General features: G+C 43.3%; 1 protein-coding gene across 3 annotated transcripts; it reads right to left on the bottom strand.

Moving 5' to 3' along the window:
* Nucleotides 1–4,715: 4,715 nt before the first annotated feature.
* On the bottom strand, nt 4,716–17,768 carry LOC144738156 (uncharacterized). Of its 3 annotated transcripts, none has more exons than XM_078621123.1 (3): nt 17,697–17,768; nt 17,197–17,280; nt 4,716–9,684 (listed from the first exon to the last, which is right to left on the bottom strand). In XM_078621123.1, the coding sequence occupies exon 3, from the start codon at nt 9,642–9,644 to the stop codon at nt 8,277–8,279; it is 1,368 nt and encodes a 455-aa protein (XP_078477249.1). In that variant the 5' UTR covers nt 9,645–9,684; nt 17,197–17,280; nt 17,697–17,768; the 3' UTR covers nt 4,716–8,276. The 3 variants fall into 3 exon arrangements, with proteins under 3 accessions (XP_078477249.1, XP_078477251.1, XP_078477250.1); XM_078621125.1 differs by having other exon boundaries at nt 4,716–9,654; XM_078621124.1 differs by lacking the exon at nt 17,697–17,768 and having other exon boundaries at nt 17,197–17,690.
* Between the last annotated feature and the right edge of the window lie 1,268 nt (nt 17,769–19,036).

Below are 19,036 nucleotides of genomic sequence, written 5' to 3'. Positions count from 1 at the left end.
TCCAGAGTCTGAGACCAGGAAAGGCACCGGGCAGAGATGATCTCCCAAGCGAAATTCTGAGGGAGGCTAGCGTTTGTGCAGACTGCCCTGCATGACATCATAAGAACAGTTTGGACCACTGGACGGGTTCCGCAGGATTGAAAGGATGCCCTGGTGGTCCCTCTCTTTCAGAAGGGAGACCACACAGACTGTAACATCTCACTCCTCAGTGTGCCGGGAAAGGTCCTGGCAAGGATTATTCAACATCGCCTTGCCAAGCACGTTGAGGAGAGGCTTGCAGAGCAACAATGCGGTTTCAGGAAAGGGCGGTCCTGCACAGTAGCCATTTTTTCTGTCTGTTTGCTACAGCAGAGGTGTAGGGAATTCCAACAAGGCCTAGATCTTTGCTTCATTGACCTGGTCAAGGCCTATGATACCATCAGTAGGCCTGGGCTCTGGGTTGTTCTTCGTGCTTTCGGAGTCCCTGACCCTCTGCTCACACTCAAAAAGGACCTTCATGATGGTGAGCGGGCCCGGGTAAAACTTTGTGGCCAGGAGTCATAGCCATTCAATGTTCACCTTGGGGTGCGACAGGGATGTCCTCTGGCTCCCACATTATTTTATGTATTTTTCGACCACATAGTTCGTGAAGGTTTTGATGGCTGTGTAGTGCCATGGATGGGCTGCACTTGCAGGCAACGATATACATCCCAGAAGCGGTTGGGGCTTGTGAGGGGTCCTACGATCCTTCGCAAACACTCCCAATGGCCGGGAGGGGAGGGGGGGCTGCGGATGCACTGGCCTGCAACGGCAGACATGCAGACCTCGGTGAAGGACTCTGGGGTCACCCACGTCCCTCACCGAGGTCCGCACCTCGGCTGAGAAACGTATATAAGGCGGACCTCTGGAGAGGTCCAGGCAGTTGAAGACGACCAGTTGATGCAAGAAGACCTGTATGAATAGGACCCTGGACCCCTAGTTCCGCCGTCCTTTTAAGGGCCGAAGCTCTGTGAGGCCAGTGGTGGACCTTGGGTCTCCCATAGGATATTATAGCAGGAGGACCTGGAGCGCAGCCGGGGTAGGCAAGCTACGTAGGAGGCGTATAAAATACCGAGTGGAAGTACTCGAGATAATCTGTACGAGGAGTTGATGTTTAGTAGTTAGGGCGCGTGTGCATAATAAAGACGTGCCCCCTACAAAGTGTATCTGGAGAAAACACTACAGCTGTACCAAAGGAATTTCCATCTGGTACAGATACAATGGGAGGCTGATGCCCGGGTGTGGTCAAGGGATGGCTCCCCGTTGGTCAACCATGTTATGTATGCCGATGATCTGGTAATTGCCGCTCACTCAGAGGAGTTGGGGGCGCCGCTGCTGAACCTGGAGCGTGGCACGAAGAGGTGGGGCCTTACCATCAGCCCCACCAAAACTAAGCACCTGCCTGGTTATTTTGTACTATCAGGCACTCAACCTACACAACTCCCAATCGGTGATGGGGCAGTTGTGGAGAGAGTGGAGAGTTTCGCATACCTGGGTAGTGTGCTCATGACCAGCTCCGGATTGACAGTGGTCTCACTCCAAATCAGTCGAGCCGCATTATTTTTTAATCGGTTGCGTAACGCTGTGTGGAAGCTACCTTGTCTGTCGCTTCGCACGAAGCTTCAGGTCTTCTCGGCCACAGACATTCCCTCCCTTCTCTATGCTTGCGAAACGTGGACCCCCCTAATGGAGCATCTTCGCCGGTTGGAAACATTTAGGCTGGCCTGCCTACGATCGATACTGGGTTTAACCAGGCTGGATTGTGTGAGCTCACAAATCCTTGAATGATCTGGACAAAGTCCCATCGGTGAGCTCCTCTGGCAGGCAAGGCTGCGTTGGCTGGGTGATGTAGCCCGCATGCCCAGTCACCGCATGCCTAAACAGCTTTTGTGCGGCCGGATCGAGGGGGCTAAACAGGCACGGCACAAGCGAGAGAAGAGATGGAGTGATGTGGTACAGGAGGATGTGGAGCTGAGTGGATATGCTGATGACTGTTATCAGTGGTGTCAGGATCGGCCTCTGTGGAGGCTCGTGAAAGACGCTGCTGGGCAGTTGGAGGCAGTCGCCCTCCAACAACAACAGAGGGCGGAGGAGTGAAGCTCACAACGAGAAAAGTGCCAGGTGGCTAAAGCACAGTAAATTGGCACAGTAGGGGGCACAGGTGGTGCATCAGCAATTCATGTGGCACCTGGGTCTGCCCCATGACATCCTGTCAGCGGGCGTTCGACACATCACGTGGCCTCAAGATGCAATGAATTTAATTTTCAAGATCACATTGATTATATTGGTAAAAAGACAAAAAAATTGGTTTTATGTATCGACACAAGCACTGCTTCCCCACTATGTTCTGCTTGGAATTGATAAAAGCTACCGTACTGCCTCTACTTGATAACTGTGACATCAGTACTTTACTGAAGAAGCTTGACTCAATTTATCACTCGGCCTTAAGATTTGCATTGAACTGCCCATATACGACCCACCACTGCGATCTCTACATTGGGTCAAACTTAACTTCTCTTAATGATCGACGGCTTGTGCATCAGATCTTATTTATTCACGATGTACTTACAAAGAAATCAGCAGACTACCTGCTGGATCTCCTCAGTTTCGAAGAACAAATGTGACCTAAGGTCTTCGCTCATTTACCAGCTTCACATTCCTTATTGCCATACAAAAACTGTAGGAAGGGCCTTTTCTATTGATGACCCCAGGGTCTGGAATGCTATCGCCAATAAACCGCAACTTGGATCACTACCTGCGAGATCCTCACTCAAAACTGCTCTAGAGGAGTGGCACACCCCTAGCTGCCACTGCTATTCAGAATGGCCTGAAATCAAATGTATCGCTCCGGATGACCGCTGCAAAATATGATCTTGAGTTTTGATTATAGTGTACAGAGTGAGCCTGATAACTTTAATCTACATTGTGTTATGGTTGTTATTGTTTGACTTGCATCCCAATTGGATTTTTGCACACAGCGTTGATATAGTGTTTTTTCTGGAAGACTTTGCTGTTTTTTCCCAGGATTTTTCTGTTGCGTGCAGTCACTTTAAGATGTTTCTTGTTCATGTTTTTGTTTTGTTGCGGTTGCACCCTAGTCAATAAATGAAACTGAAAACTGAAAAACATAGCCTGGCACAAGCGTCGTGGTGATGTCACCACCACTTAGTGGAGAATGGCAGTTGTTGTCTTCTTGCTAACTTGAGTGCTGCGTTCCTTGTACCAAAAATACCTCAGATCCCCAGTAGGGGCGCTGGGTCAGCGTGTGTTGAACACGGTGCTCTTGGCTGCTTTGTCAGTCTCTCTCCACCGCTGGGGTGATTGTCGAGTAGGCACGCTGGTCACTCTTTGGCGGTGCCCGTGCTGGCAGGGATGATGGGTCCGGCTCCAACTGCATCGATGTGCGCGATGATCCTGTCACCAGAAACCACTCGCAGCTCGTCCGCTGGTTGCCGCGCGTCACCCCCCTTGGCACCAGACACTGTTGATCCTTGCAGACTGTGGAGCAACTTGAAGAGACAGCACATGTCGTCTCCTCCCCCCCCCTTCAAAAGAGTCCTCTTACAGTTGTTTGTACGACTCGTGCTGCAGAGAGGACACGCTTCAGATCAAGTTATATCGTTCCGTGTCAATCTCTGATCCGACCCTCAACTAAACTTCGCCTGTGGGTTGCGATTTCAAGGGGCACTCTCACGAATAGTGGTTGCACCAGTTTTCCCTCAAAGGGTTGACTTTGATCTCAGCACAATCCGAACGATTGTCACTCTATGATCGTAAGTGTTGCCTGTACAGAGCGACCTCGCCACCGGGAATAGTAATGCTAGGCACTCTTCCCCACGTTTGTATAGCAATACTGTGAGCACCAGCCTTGGCTGGCAGCCTCTCTCAATGACGCAATAACAAAAAACTCTCCGTGATGCGTGGTTTCTACCAATGCAGAACTCCCTATCAATTTGCCAGTCACGAGGGCAATCCCCGGAGATTGACTCGCAGTTTTTCTTCTTTGGTATGGCATTGTGAAAAGTTAATATTTTTAATGATCGTCATGAATGAATGCAAAGGTTCCTTATCCAGTCCAATGATGTGGTTGATGCAGTGTGGATTTTAGCGATACCGCCAGGATGTGCATGGATGGAGCATTCATCGGTGATGTGCTTGATGGTTTGGACTTCTCCACTCGCAGTTTGGAGATTCGTTGAGCAGTACTGATTTCTGTTCTTGCATTTCTGCGTATATCTGAATTTTTCCACCCGTTGTATATATTCGGTCTGAAAAATGATAAAAATTAAAAGAAAATTAAAAAAACAACTTAAATTTGTCCGAAATTATGCTAATTTAATTAATTATGAAAATGTTGCATGTATGTTAATTAGGAAGTTATGCAAGTATGTAATTATGCTAATGTATTCAATTCTCATAATTCGGCTCTGCCTCGTTGTCTAGGGTGAACTATCAATCTGGATAATACAATGGTGTAATTGTATGAAGTTATGTAAGTATATGTAATTGTGCTAATTAGGCTCTGCTTCGTTGTCTAGGGTTGTATTATCAATCAGGATAATACAATGATTTTCACTTTAACTTTTACTTATTATGTCTTAGTGTTATGTCAGGTCTCAAAATTCAGATCTCTCCGCAGGATACAGTTCCTATAATTAATATTATGCATGAACTTAAGAAGGCACCACTTAAGACTCTTCTGTGTTAAGCAACTTTAATCTCTAAAAAACACATAACATTCTAATATGCGAACTCTTATGCTAGGAATGCCAACACAGTACTCCTGGAGATGTCCTCCTCAATGATCCGTACATTTAACCCTCAATAATTGTTTGTCAAACTGGGTAACAGAACAATTGGCTCATTCTTCAGAGTAAGGTGATCATATACAGCAACAGTCCTTAAAATTAATGTGACCATATTCATACGAACAGTAATAAAGAAACATGTGCCTAAGCAAAGGTAGACCTCAATGAATTCATTTGTAAGATTATGCAATTAACGTAATGCTTTGGAACAATGTTGTGCGGTAGTGTGCTTGCTTGTCTAACAAATGTTTATCAATTGGCTAAGGGCTTTAATAAATTCGCGGGCAAGATTATGTGATGAAAAGAAAGCTTTTAACACAATTGTATCCCTGTGTGTGGATTCGTAACATAGATGTTTATAAATGTTAGTTTCCTCAATGAATTCATTGGTATAGATTATGCAATTAACAAGAATGACTAAAATACTTCTAAACGACCGTATCTACGTAACTCAATGGGCAGCAATACTTTCCACGATCAGCTAATAGTTGACGCACCACCTTAGGATGGCAACCCTTTTTGAAACACAAAGATAACTTTGGAGTAATCTTATTAGTCCCGATATATGCATTATGTGTGTTGGTGTATTGTCTCCTTGCTCAACTCTTTGCGTTAAGCGGACGCCGAGGTGGGGCGTTTCTTGTACCAAAAATGTGTTGGTTCCCTGCTGAGCGATGAGTCGTGTGTGGGGGTGTCATACACACGGCGCTCTCACTCTCTTGGCGGCAACTGCAGGCCTCTCTGCTGCTGGATGAGCCGAGTCAGCACTACGCTTGTCTTTGAAGGTGCCCGATTGCGCTCACAGCTCGTCCGCTGGTCGCTGGTGCCGACACTCTTTCTAGGTTGTGCCGGTCACACTCTCTCACTTGCATCAGGCACGGTTGGTTCTCGTAGACTTGACCTTTGCAGGAGTGTGCTCGGCTTCCAAGTCCGCACGCTCATTGGTGGTCGTTAGCCACTTCTGCTTCTGGTCCTGTGCGATGCTCGCTTGATCGATGCTTGGCCCTTTTCCGCCCTTTCTCCAGATTGATTGCTTGTCATTGCTCGTCACTCTTTCTCTCTTGCTGCAGCTGCTGGTGGGAGTTGCCACTCAATGTATAATAAAACTTTTAGCGATACTTCGTCTGTCAGCGCCGAACTCGTACTCGGTGACATATCGCTACTCTGCAAGCCTCGCCATCCTTGGTCGATTGCGGGGCCCACCCCCGGAGCTTTCCGCAGCAAGACTCGGTTGCATGATCGGTGTCCTTGCTTATACAGTAAAACCTTGGATTGCGAGCATAATTCGTTCCAGAAACGTGTTTGTAATCCAAAGCACTCGTATATCAAAGCGAATTTCCCCAAAAGAATTGAAACTCAGATGTTTCGTTCCACAACCCAGAAACATTAATGTAAAATGATTAATACAAAATATATTTTTATTATTTACATTTAATATAAAGTAATCAAATGTATTAATTAAAGTAATCGTGGCTAGTGTGAGGGAGACGAGAGAGAGGAGAGGGTTATTGTATAGGACGACTTTCACTGTCACTAACGGAATTACTGCTATCTGTTGGCTCACTGGAATATTTTTCTTTTTGTGAGACTTTAACAAGAAACCTATCCAATGACACTTGCTTTTGCCTCCTTTTGAGGATTTTGCAGAAATGTGACACTGCTATTGTTGCAGTACAGTTACTAAAGAACAGTCACTACACTTGGACACAATTTAAAAAATGCTTTACGCACACACACGTGGTTACAACACGATAGTAAACAGTATACGCTCGCACGGATGTTGACTATACGAGTGAGGCACGCCAACTGAGACCGAGCATGGGAGACGATTACCCACAATCCTGCAGCGAGAGAAGAACCATCGGCTCAGTTGTGATCACGTGACGCTCGGCAGACAAAGCGTATACGTACTACTCGTATTGCAAGACCTCGCTCGTTTATAAAGTTAAAATTATGAAAAATGTTTGCTCGTCTTGCAAAACACTCGCAGACCAAGTTACTCGCATTCCAAGGTTAAATTGCATGTGAAATTCGCCCACCTCGGCTCACCTTCTCACAACGGACCGGAATTCCTTTGATTTCGCTCTATCTATAGGAACAGCTATTTGTCTGTTGTGTTTGTGTTCTAATTTTATTGAAGTAATCTGTTAAGTCTCATCAAGGCCTGATTCCTGTCCCCTTCGTCAACCCACCCTGCCATCAATGGAAATAGATGCTCCAAATTGCCCCCAATTGCGTCCTTCCAGTCCTCTAACCCTCTGCAATAATTAATCTGGAAGATTAAGGCGGGGGGTTTCCCCTGTCCGGTCGCGTTCTCCCCCCTTCCTTCACGGTTGGGGTATTACATTTTTGTCTCTCTCGAAGAAGGGTGCTGTGGCCTTTGAAGTCGTGTTCTCTCGTGCACCGGTTGGAAGTAAAAAATATTATTTTACCTCTTATAGCTTGATACCGTACCCTTTTTGCAGTTTTGATTCTGTAAGTGACTCAAGGTATGTTTTGAGCAATGTTTACAGTACTTCCGTCGTGGTTTGGAATTCCTTCATGGTGTTTGATATCTCAAGGGGAGGCACCCTCCCTGTGTATGCAATTTATTGCTACCATGTGCTGCTGGGAGACAAAGGCGGTTTGGAGACTCTGGTCCTATGGAATACATTATCTTGGTCGTGTGTGATTGACCTATTTTGCTTTGTTTTCTTTTGAATTACTCTAGATCTGATACTTGAGTTTGCAGTTTTTTATATTACATTTTATGACTTCCCAAACAGGTTTGTGAGTAATTATCCTCCAGCTGCCTTTTGTGTGGCAAGGCAGGAGGCAGCGGGGGGGGACGACGACACTCACCCTTCCATGCCCCAGCATTAGATCCAGATCAAAATTATGAAAAAAATAGGCAGAATCACTCTTAATAAAAAAATGTTGGAAAAGGCATATATGCAACATACTCTTCGAGTGAGAATATGTTTTCTCCTTTTTTCTGGAAACAGGTGTTGATATGTTAATACACCAAACTGAAACCTTTTACAAGGAATACTTGTGGTCAGAATGCAAACAAAAACATACTCTGATAATGTATGCGTTGTCTTTGAAACTGATTGCTTCACACCAGAGACGGCTTTCTTTCAAGCCTAGTCTCAAACGGTGTTTGACCAGAGGACGCTGAAAGGCGTACAGCAAAAAGACAATGCACTATCAGAACAGTGGGTTCCAAATGGCGTGCTCTTTTGAGTGTTTGTGATGAGATATGATACAAAACGCCGAGTTGCTGAGGCGATTGAGCAAGCACCATAAAAATGCTAATATTATTATTATAACATAGTGAATGCTTGGGAGCTTATTGGCTCTCGCTCCTAGTTAGAGATCTACCCAACCCACAGGTCCGCAAATACTGACCGCTCTTACTCTGCAGGCCTGTGACAAAGGTGAATCTATTGGAGCTTCATTGTCTCAAGCTTACACATCTACAGGGTCTCCATTTGACTTTGTATTGTCAAAGAAGTCCACCCACACCTCCACTTCCACAAACTGCTGGGAGTTGCCTCGCTCTGCCTCACAGTCAGAATTCTCCTCCTGCTTCATGTTGCCTCCATTGATGTGAAGGTCTGATTTTGGAGTTGAATGTTCATCTTCACATTGTACATTCACTTCTTTGCTCTTCATCACATCTTCACATTTTACCTTCACTTCTTCGCTCTTCACTGTCGCCTCTTCACATTTCACCTTCGCCTCTTCAAATTTCACCTTGATACATTTCATAGTGTCCAAGCTGGAATTTGCTTCTGGTTCTTTTTTCAGGAGGGATGGGCTCATTGCAGCACTTTGACTTTCACAAGTCGATTTAAGACGACACTCCTTGGGGATCTTGTGATGCCTGTGTGTTCTCTGGTGTCGATGAAGAACTGATGACTGTGCAAATGCCTTCTCACACACACTGCACTTGAAAGGTTTCTCGCCTGTGTGTGTTCTATGGTGTTTTTTAAGATAATATGACTGTGCAAACTCCTTACTGCACAGAGTGCACTTGAAGGGTTTATCTCCTGTGTGTGTTCTCTGGTGTTTTTTAAGATTTGGTGACTGTGAAAATTCCTTCTCACACACACTGCACTTGAAAGGTTTCTCTCCAGTGTGTGTTCTCTGGTGTTCTTTAAGATGTGATGATTCTGCAAAGCGCTTCCCGCAAAGGGTGCACCTGAAAGGTTTCTCTCCTGTGTGTGTTCTCTGGTGTTTATGAAGATGTGGCGACTGCGCAAACGCCTTCCCGCACAGAGTGCACCTGAAGGGTTTCTCTCCTGTGTGTGTTCTCTGGTGTTTTTTAAGATTTGGTGACTGTGAAAATTCCTTCTCACACACACTGCACTTGAAGGGGTGATCTCCTGTGTGTATTCTCTGGTGTATTTTAAAATAAAATGAACTTGAAAATGCCTTCCCACACACACTGCACTTGTTTGGTTTCTCTCCTGTGTGTGTTCTCTGGTGGATCTGAAGACCTGATGCCCATGCAAATGCCTTCTTACAGACAGTGCATTTGAAAGGTTTCTCTCCTGTGTGTGTTCTCTGGTGGAACTGAAGACCTGATGCCCATGCAAATGACTTCTCACAGACAGTGCATTTTAAAGGTTTCTCTCCCGTGTGTGTTCTCTGGTGTAATTTAAGATGCGATGAATCTGCAAACGCCTTCCTGCAAAGGGTGCACCTGAAGGGTTTCTCTCCTGTTTGAGTTTTCTGGTCCTGTGTCAAATTTACAGTACAATCCATGCTGTTTGCATACTGGTCCCATTGTTGCCTTTTTGTACCGAGCTGCACTGAGTGCCTTTTCTCCATCAGACCAATTCTGCAGAGGAAGCGTCAGAAGAAGCGTCAGCTGCAGACAGAAAAAAATATACACACCATCTATGTCAGTATCGAGACACAAGAGGAATGAATATATTAACAGTCACACATGACTTACACGTCTATATTTATTCATATATTCAAGATATTCCCCAATTCATCACACGGGCTGTTAAGGCACACAATGAGAGGGCAAATTGTTATATGCCTGGAGGCCCTAGTAGCTTCAAAATAAATGTTAACCCAAAACACCAAGAACACAATTTCGGCTGCCTGGCTACAAAAGCAATATTTAAAAAAGCTAAATTCAGCTAACATAGCAAAGGCTGTTGATAATAATACTATTTTTATTATGCAGAAATGCATTATTAAATGTTCAATCGCAACTTAAGAGGTGTGAAGCCAGATTCAGATTTGCTTGAATGCTCGGATAAAAAGATCTAACTTCAGCTGCATATGTGCTGGGATATTTTCCTGACTGTTTCCATTCTTACAAAAAGTTCCAGAGGAAAACTAAAATAAACTATTGTTTTGATTTAACCTCCATGCACAATTTTTTATATACTTTACTGCAAATACAAACTTGACACTGTCACACACTGGCATGGTAGAAAGGTCGTGGTGTGTCCAGAACCATGCCTGGCCACCTTCATCTGTTAAATATTAATGCTTCCTCACTTCACCATGTAATTAATTTACGATCAATCAACATAGCAGAGGCCCACAATAAGTTCAGTTTTCACTTTTCAATCATGTTTGCTTTTGGCAATAATCAAACTAATTGTTGAGTTCATAATGCAAAGAAATAACTGCACTACAGCTCCCCACAAAGATAAACTTTTAAATACACGTACATTTCACATGGATAATTAACATTATGTACACAAAACATCCACCATTAATGACGAATTGCAAGTAACCTTATCCCATTGCTAATGCCATGATAGGTGCAATTTAAGGCCATGTAAGTGTGGATTCCTTGTCAGCAGGTAATGGGAATGATCCAGGTGTCAAGGGATGACTGACAGATGAACCAGCTGTGCTCCCCACTGTTTTAGGAACTCGGCGTTCCACCTATTCATGTGGGCGTTGCTCTTCCGACCTCATTGTTTTTGCAGAGCAAATATCTATTAACTGCCCTGCAGCATACAGTGAGGGAAAAAAGTATTTGATCCCCTGCTGATTTTGTACGTTTGCCCACTGACAAAGAAATGATCAGTCTATAATTTTAATGGTAGGTTTATTTGAACAGTGAGAGACAGAATAACAACCAAAAAATCCAGAAAAACGCATGTCAAAAATGTTATAAATTGATTTGCATTTTAATGAGGGAAATAAGTATTTGACCCCCTCTCAATCAGAAATATTTCTGGCTCCCAGGTGTCTTTCATACAGGTAACGAGCTGAGATTAGGAGCACACTCTTAAAGGGAGTGCTCCTAATCTCAGCTTGCTACCTGTATAAAAGACACCTGTTCACAGAAGCAATCAATCAATCAGATTCCAAACTCTCCACCATGGCCAAGACCAAAGAGCTCTCCAAGGATGTCAGGGACAAGATTGTAGACCTACACAAGGCTGGAATGGGCTTCAAGACCATCGCCAAGCAGCTTGGTGAGAAGGTGACAACAGTTGGTGCGATTATTCGCAAATGGAAGAAACACAAAACTGTCAATCTCCCTCGGCCTGGGGCTCCATGCAAGATCTCACCTCGTGGAGTTGCAATGATCATGAGAACGGTGAGGAATCAGCCAAGAACTACACGGGAGGATCTTGTCAATGATCTCAAGGCAGCTGGGACCATAGTCACCAAGAAAACAGTTGGTAACACACTACGCCGTGAAGGACTGAAATCCTGCAGCGCCCGCAAGGTCCCCCTGCTCAAGAAAGCACATATACATGCCCGTCTGAAGTTTGCCAATAAAAATCTGAATGATTCAGAGGACAACTGGGTGAAAGTGTTGTGGTCAGATGAGACCAAAATGGAACTCTTTGGCATCAACTCAACTCGCCGTGTTTGGAGGAGGAGGAATGCTGCCTATGACCCCAAGAACACCATCCTCACCGTCAAAAATGGAGGTGGAAACATTATGCTTTGGGGGTGTTTTTCTGCTAAGGGGACAGGACAACTTCACCACATCAAAGGGACGATGAACGGGCCCATGTACCGTCAAATCTTGGGTGAGAACCTCCTTTCCTCAGCCAGGGCATTGAAAATGGGTCGTGGATGGGTATTCCAGCATGACAAAGACCCAAAACACACGGCCAAGGCAACAAAGGAGTGGCTCAAGAAGAAGCACATTAAGATCCTGGAGTGGCCTAGCCAGTCTCCAGACCTTAATCCCATAGAAAATCTGTGGAGGGAGCTGCATGTTCGAGTTGCCAAACGTCAGCCTTGAAACCTTAATGACTTGGAGAAGATCTGTAAAGAGGAGTGGGACAAAATCCCTCCTGAGATGTGTGCAAACCTGGTGGCCAACTACAAAAAACGTCTGACCTCTGTGATTGCCAACAAGGGTTTTGCCACCAAGTACTAAGTCATGTTTTGCAGAGGGGTCAAATACTTATTTCCCTCATTAAAATGCAAATACATTCATAACATTTTTGACATGTGTTTTTCTGGATTTTGTTGTTGTTATTCTGTCTCTCACTGTTCAAATAAACCTACCATTAAAATTATAGACTGATGATTTCTTTGTCAGTGGGCAAACGTACACAATCAGCAGGGGATCAAATACTTTTTTCCCTCACTGTACTAACTCTATAGCAGTGTGTACTGGCCGTAGTAGTAGCCATATTAACGCTCAACCACATCAATTCCATACACCCATCTATCAAATTCACCATGGAAGTGGAAACTGATGGCAAGCTACCATTCCTGGATGTTGTGATCGAAAAGGGACCTGATGGCTCGTTGGGACACTGTCTACAGGAAAGCCATCCACATGGATGCCTATCTAAAGCCTGACTCCCACCACGATCCAGCCCAGAAGAATTCCCTAATCAAAACACTACACCATAGGGCCCGTTGCATCTCCGACCAGCGTCACCTAGTCAGTGAGCTGGAGCACGTACACCAAGCCCTCAGGATGAATGGATATTCTGATAGTTCAATCCGCAAAGCTGTCTCCCCAGCCATGGGGAAACAACCATCTTAGGATTCAATCAAAACCATCACTTTGCCATACATAGCAGGGGTTACCAAAAATATTTCCAAAAATCTTAATCTAACACAAGATCGAGGTTTGTTTCAACACAGTACACAAAATCCGTGATTTGATCCTATATGTGAAGGATGTGATTCCTGACATGCAATACCCTGGTGTCTACAAACTAAGTTGTGGCTGCGGCAGCAGTTACATTGGGGAAACGAAACGACATGTCTCGGAACGTGTTAGCGAACACAAGGCAGATCTGAAACATGGTTGGATCAATACCTCTGCCATTGCTGATCATTGTTTTAACGCTGTGGGCTCACACGAAATTGATTTTTACAAGACGAAGGTACTCTGCAAACCCACCGCTATCATCAAAGATTTGTTCATGAAGCCATCCAGATATATAAACACAGACACAACTTCAACTGAGAAGATGGGTACACACTGACCAATCATTGGAAGGATGTTATTAACCAAGTAAAGTATAGTAATGGTTATTAGGTTGGTTGAGTGTACTGGCAGTCTATAATGTAGACTATAGCCTGGTTTTATTATGTTTTATTTTTATTATTTTATTACTTCCCTTCTACGTGACTTTACCGAAAGAACCAAGAAGATGAATCCCTGCAGTCACGAAAGCTTTAAATCGAAATATAGCCTGGTTCTTAACCTCGATTAGTGTACTGGCAGTCTATAATGTAGACTGTAGCAATGGTTATTAAGCTGGGTGAGTGTACTGGCAGTCTATAATGTAGACTAGCATTATTCTTAACCTCGGTGAGCGTACTGGCAGTCGATAATGTAGACTGTAGCCTGGTTCCTAACCACGGTGAGTGTACTGGCACTCTATAATGTTGACTGTAGCCTGCTCATTAAGTTTGGTGAGTGTACTGGCAGTCTATAATGTGGACTGTAGCCTGGTTCTTAACCTCGATTAGTGTACTGGCAGTCTATAATGTAGACTGAAGCAATGGTTATTAAGCTGGGTGAGTGTACTGGCAGTCTATAATGTAGACGAGCATCATCTTAACCTTGGTGAGTATACTGGCACTCTATACTGGAGGCTGTAGCCTGCTTATTAAGTTTGGTGAGTGTACTGGCAGTCTATAATGTAGGTTGTAGCAATGGTTATTAAGCTGAGCGAGTGTACTGGCAGTCTATAGACTTATTCTTAGTTATGAATAACCATTTCTACAGTCTACGTCATAGACTGCCAGTACACTCACAAAACTTAATAACCAGGCTACAGTTTACATTAATGGTTATTTTTATTATTTTTTATTCACGTTATTATTCACTTTATTTGTATTATTATTTTTCTATCTACATGACTCAACGAAATAACCAAAGATTACTATCATAGAGTTAGTATAGTTACTACTACAGCCAGTACACACTTCTATAAAGTTAGTATAGCCACTACTACAGCCAGTACACACTGCTATCGAGTTAGTATAGCTACTACTACAGCCAGTACACACTGCTATAGATATAGTATAGCTACTACTGCAGCCAGTACACACTGCTATAGAATTTGTATATCTACTACTACAGCCAATACACACAGCTATATATATAGTATAGCTACTACTACAGCCAGTACACACTGATAGAGTTTGTATAGCTACTACTACATACAGTACACACTGCTAAAGAGTTTGTATAGCTACTACTACATACAGTACACACTGCTATAGAGTTTGTATAGCTACTACTACATACAGTACACACTGCTATAGAGTTAGTATAGCTACTACTATGGGCAGTACACACTGCTATAGAGTTAATATAGCTACTACTACGGTCAGTACACACTGCTATAGAGTTAGTATATCTAATATTACAGCCAGTACACACTGCTATAGAGTTAGTATAGCTACTACTACAGCTAGTACACACTGCTATATAGTATAGCTAGTACTATGGCCAGTACACACTGCTATAGAGTTAGTATATCTACTATTACAGCCAGTACACAATGCTATAGAGTTAGTATAGCTACTACTATGGCCAGTACACACTGCTATAGAGTTAGTATAGCCACTATTACAGCCAGTACACACGGCTATAGAGTTAAATTTAGCTAATACTACAGCCAGTACATATTGCTAAAGTTAGTATAGCTACTACTACAGCTAGTACATACCACTGTAGTGATAGTAACTACTACTACAGCCAGCACACACTACTGTAGTGATAGTAGATAGTGCTATCGTGTCGGTATATACTACTATAGAGTAGATATTACTAAAGTCAGTATTTCCTACGATAGAGTTAGTAGCTACTGCTATAGAGTCGCTATATACCAAGGCCGTAGCCATGGAGTCAACATTGGGGGGGGACCAAATCTTCCAGGGGGTCTGGGAGTCCCAACCCAGAAAAATATTTAAATTTGAAAAACTAATCTCCTGCCATGTACTGCCTAAAAATATAAAAAAAAATCACTAGCACATGGAATAGACTTATTTATTTTATACAATAATGTCTAATAGTGTATTGTATTACATTGCTCTGTTTTTACTTTTTTTTACCATTTCTTGTTTCATTGTATGTAATGTTTGAGATTTGGGATTAATAAAGTACAACCATAACAACAATCATATAAACAGAAATCTATGCATTGATTTACATGAAGATAAGTCCAGATATTGCGCCAATGGTTAGCAAAATGTTATTTTTATTTACATAGCATAGCAAGTATTATTACTTTTTCTATATTTTATAGCAATATGATCCACATATTCCTCACTTCATTTACACTTCTGATTTAGTAGTTGCAATTGGTTCCATGTCTACTTCTTGTAGCTACTGCCATGCAATGACATGAAAAGGAGACCCTCCAGAGCTATGCTGTAACTGTACCAATTAATGACCATCCCGAGCCTATTCATGTACTGATACCTGGAAACACGACCTATGCAAGCCAATTTCAAAACAACAACAGAAGATAGAACTCATGCATCCAAATTACATGTTTTGGGTACAAACCAACTCATCCCGACATCTGGCTACATGCCCACATTTAAAGTGCAGGGCCAGGTACATAATCGCATTGGCAATCTGCTGCCACTACCTAATGACCTACCTACATTACCACAGATCTATCTGCATGTCTGACAGTTCTAGACAGGCTCACCAGCATCGCTAAAATGTCATCAACACCAAGATGCTGTGGAAAGACATGCTCCATAAGGAACACTCTGATGTTCACACTCTTATGGTGACAGTTTCAAGTTTGCCATGGAGAAGATGACTTCAGAGTACAATGTTGTCATTCATGCCGAGTAAACGCCACATGGTCAACATGAGTGCTGCTTAAATGCACTCGCAACATCTGAAGTCGCTGTCATTTTGACAGCTGAACAACATGTCACTCGAGGCATCGTCTTGAAACTGAGGAGCAATACCCTACACAGAAATGAAACACACCGATCCAATGATGCTCTTCAATGTCTACTTATTTTCTGGCAAGGTGATGATGGCTACAATTTCCTACTTCACCAAACTGACCTAGCAACAGGCTTGGCAACACAAAAGAAGATTTCCACCATGGACTTCTTTTCCTTCAGGATCATGGTGCGAAACAGCAGCTTAAATCTATTATTGAGATGCAAAGAGCTCTTCCGCCAATTTTCTGTCGATTAGTATGCCAAAATTTAAGCTTCATTCGATGAAACCCACCAGATAACAAAACAACCAAACATTGTCTATCCTGAAGCTTTCCAAGGGCAACGAATTTAAAATCTGTCCTGATTATGAAACAAATAAGCCCTGCGATTGTATAACACAATCAATAAACCGTGACAATAAACACACGTAGGTAGAAAAATAATAGTGATCTATTTTTTTTCTACCTACGTGACTTTACCGAAAGAACCAGATTCCTGTAGTCATGTAAGCTTCAAATCAAGAAACAATATACACACATTTACAGACTTCATTGGCAAAATTAAATAATTCTAATAAAGCCAGCATAGCAATACATTACTCTTAATGTTTGATTATTGAGACCCGATGCAAAGCCAGGTAACTTAGCTAGTATTGAATAAATACTATAATTTCGATGTTTGTGCATGAATAGGGAGCGGTAGTGCAACGGTTAGCATGCTGAGCTATAATCCCAGTGAGCCGATTTATATTCCCACAGAGCCAAGGCACAACATTTGGCTGTCGCCTGATGAAGCTGGTTGTAATTACTGGCAAACGTCGTACTCAGATTGTAAATGTTGTGGCTTGGCTCTCCAACACACAACCGGTGTAGTGCTGCACTAGTGACGAATTGGCCACGTGCTGTTTATGTGACCAACCGTTACTAGTTGGCAGTGTCGGGTGGTGGCGGGTTTAACGACACATTTATATAGTTAAGACGATCTAACCCAAACAAACCTGTATTACGGATGTATATTTGGAGTTTGCGTGTCTCTCTCCCCGTGGTCGCGTGGTTTTTCCTCTGGATCCTCCGGGTTTTCCCTGCACATTTAGAGTCAACATCACCACGCGTTTAGAGTATTTGACTGATATACATTCCACACGTTGATAAGCCACTTTGTTGTCGGCAGGTCGCTTCTGAAAACAAGAGCAGTATAGCAGCTGAAGTGGGCCTGGCCTGGTAAGAGAAAAAAACCGAAATACTTAATAGAAACAAAGTTTCAAAGTAGTGAGCCAGATGAAGACAAATTAAACTTAAGCAGAGAATTAAAGCAAATACAATCAGGCGAGGGCAGGAGGAAAGGCCCCGCATGGCTAGGCCCCGCGTTGTAATGTTCCAACCTGGACATCGATTCCGCACTCGCTGCTACTCAATTGATATCTCTACGAGAGAGAGAAGGAGCGAGGCTCTACCTGGGTAAACAACAACAACAACCACCACGATGTGAACTTCTCACCTCGGAACTCAGTGAGCGCGCGCGCGCGGATCGGCAGCTTCCTGCTGTCTCGTGACGTCACGCGACAGCAGCAAGTGACATGACGTCACTAGCGGGGCACACCTACCCCTCGCGTCTGACGCCGATTACGCAATGCAGTGGTGACGTCAGAAAGCTGGTTTCGAGTTTAAGTTTATTTAAATCTTGACTTAAAGCTGTCGTGACTGCAGGAATACATTATATGGGTCTTTCGGTAAAGCCACGGCCTCACGGCGCCCTCTGATCTTTCATTTACAGTGGTATCTTAGCATACGTCGTTAATTCGTTCCAGAAGTTAGGACTTATACCGAAAATGACGTAAACCAAACGATTGTTCCCATAAGAAATGAAGGGAAAGGAAATAATCCGTTCCAGAGTATAAGAAATTATATTTTATATGGCATATTAGACATTAATGTGGTTGTATAAAATAATTTAGAGACTATTTATTACTAAAATGCATACATAAATAAATAAAAAGCATAAATAAATTAAAATAAATTGTCTAAAAATAAAATGAAACATCACTTTATCTTGCTGAGAGGAGTTGATAGCCTACTATGATGGTGGTGAGGAAGGGGAGGAGGAGGGGATGTTATTTATTGGATGGAGAGTCCCCTTCCATTAAAACTTCAGGAAGCTGACATTCTGGGGGGTTTTTTCCTTCTATTTTCTGTCTTTTTTCTTGACTTCGACCTGGTTGAGGCTCACCAGGTTTGAATTTTACTAAAAACCTGTCCTATGAAGTTTGTTTTTGCCTTCTTCTAAGAATGTGCCTGAAGTCATTCCAGACAATACTGTTACAAGCGGCGCTTTGTTTCAGTCATGAACGGGGAAAACGCGGGTATGCGGTGACTCATCCCGACCCATACAAGTTCTAGCAAGACGTCGTATCCCAAGACATTTTTTTCTCTCGAAACACAACGTATACTAAATTCGACGTATTCCAAAGCGGTCGTATACCGAATTATGACTGTCCATGCAAATACCATCTTTAGCCCTGCCCACTTACCCTTAGGGGCCGTCCATAAATGACGTTTTCGCGAATTTGGACGATTTTTGACCCCCCCCCCCCCATTGTCACATGGCGTCACAAAAAATCAAACCCCCCTCAAATATGACGCCACTAAGCTCTGCCCCCCACTCCCAAAACCATATTTCCATTTTGAAAATAAAACATGCTTCAAATCGCTTTAAACTATTGTCATTGTAGTGCGTATTTAATGTGGGGCTGCACTCTGATGTTGTAGGAGTGTTGTTTTCACAATTAGTGTTGTAATAGCAATTATATATTTATTTAAAATTGCGCATTTTTATGTGAT

Source organism: Lampetra planeri, chromosome 78 (assembly GCF_965212315.1).
Source record: "Lampetra planeri chromosome 78, kcLamPlan1.2.h2, whole genome shotgun sequence".
Lineage (NCBI taxonomy): Eukaryota > Metazoa > Chordata > Hyperoartia > Petromyzontiformes > Petromyzontidae > Lampetra > Lampetra planeri.
The sequence above is the reverse complement of the archived record's forward strand: the minus strand, read 5'-3'. Positions and strand labels throughout refer to the sequence as shown.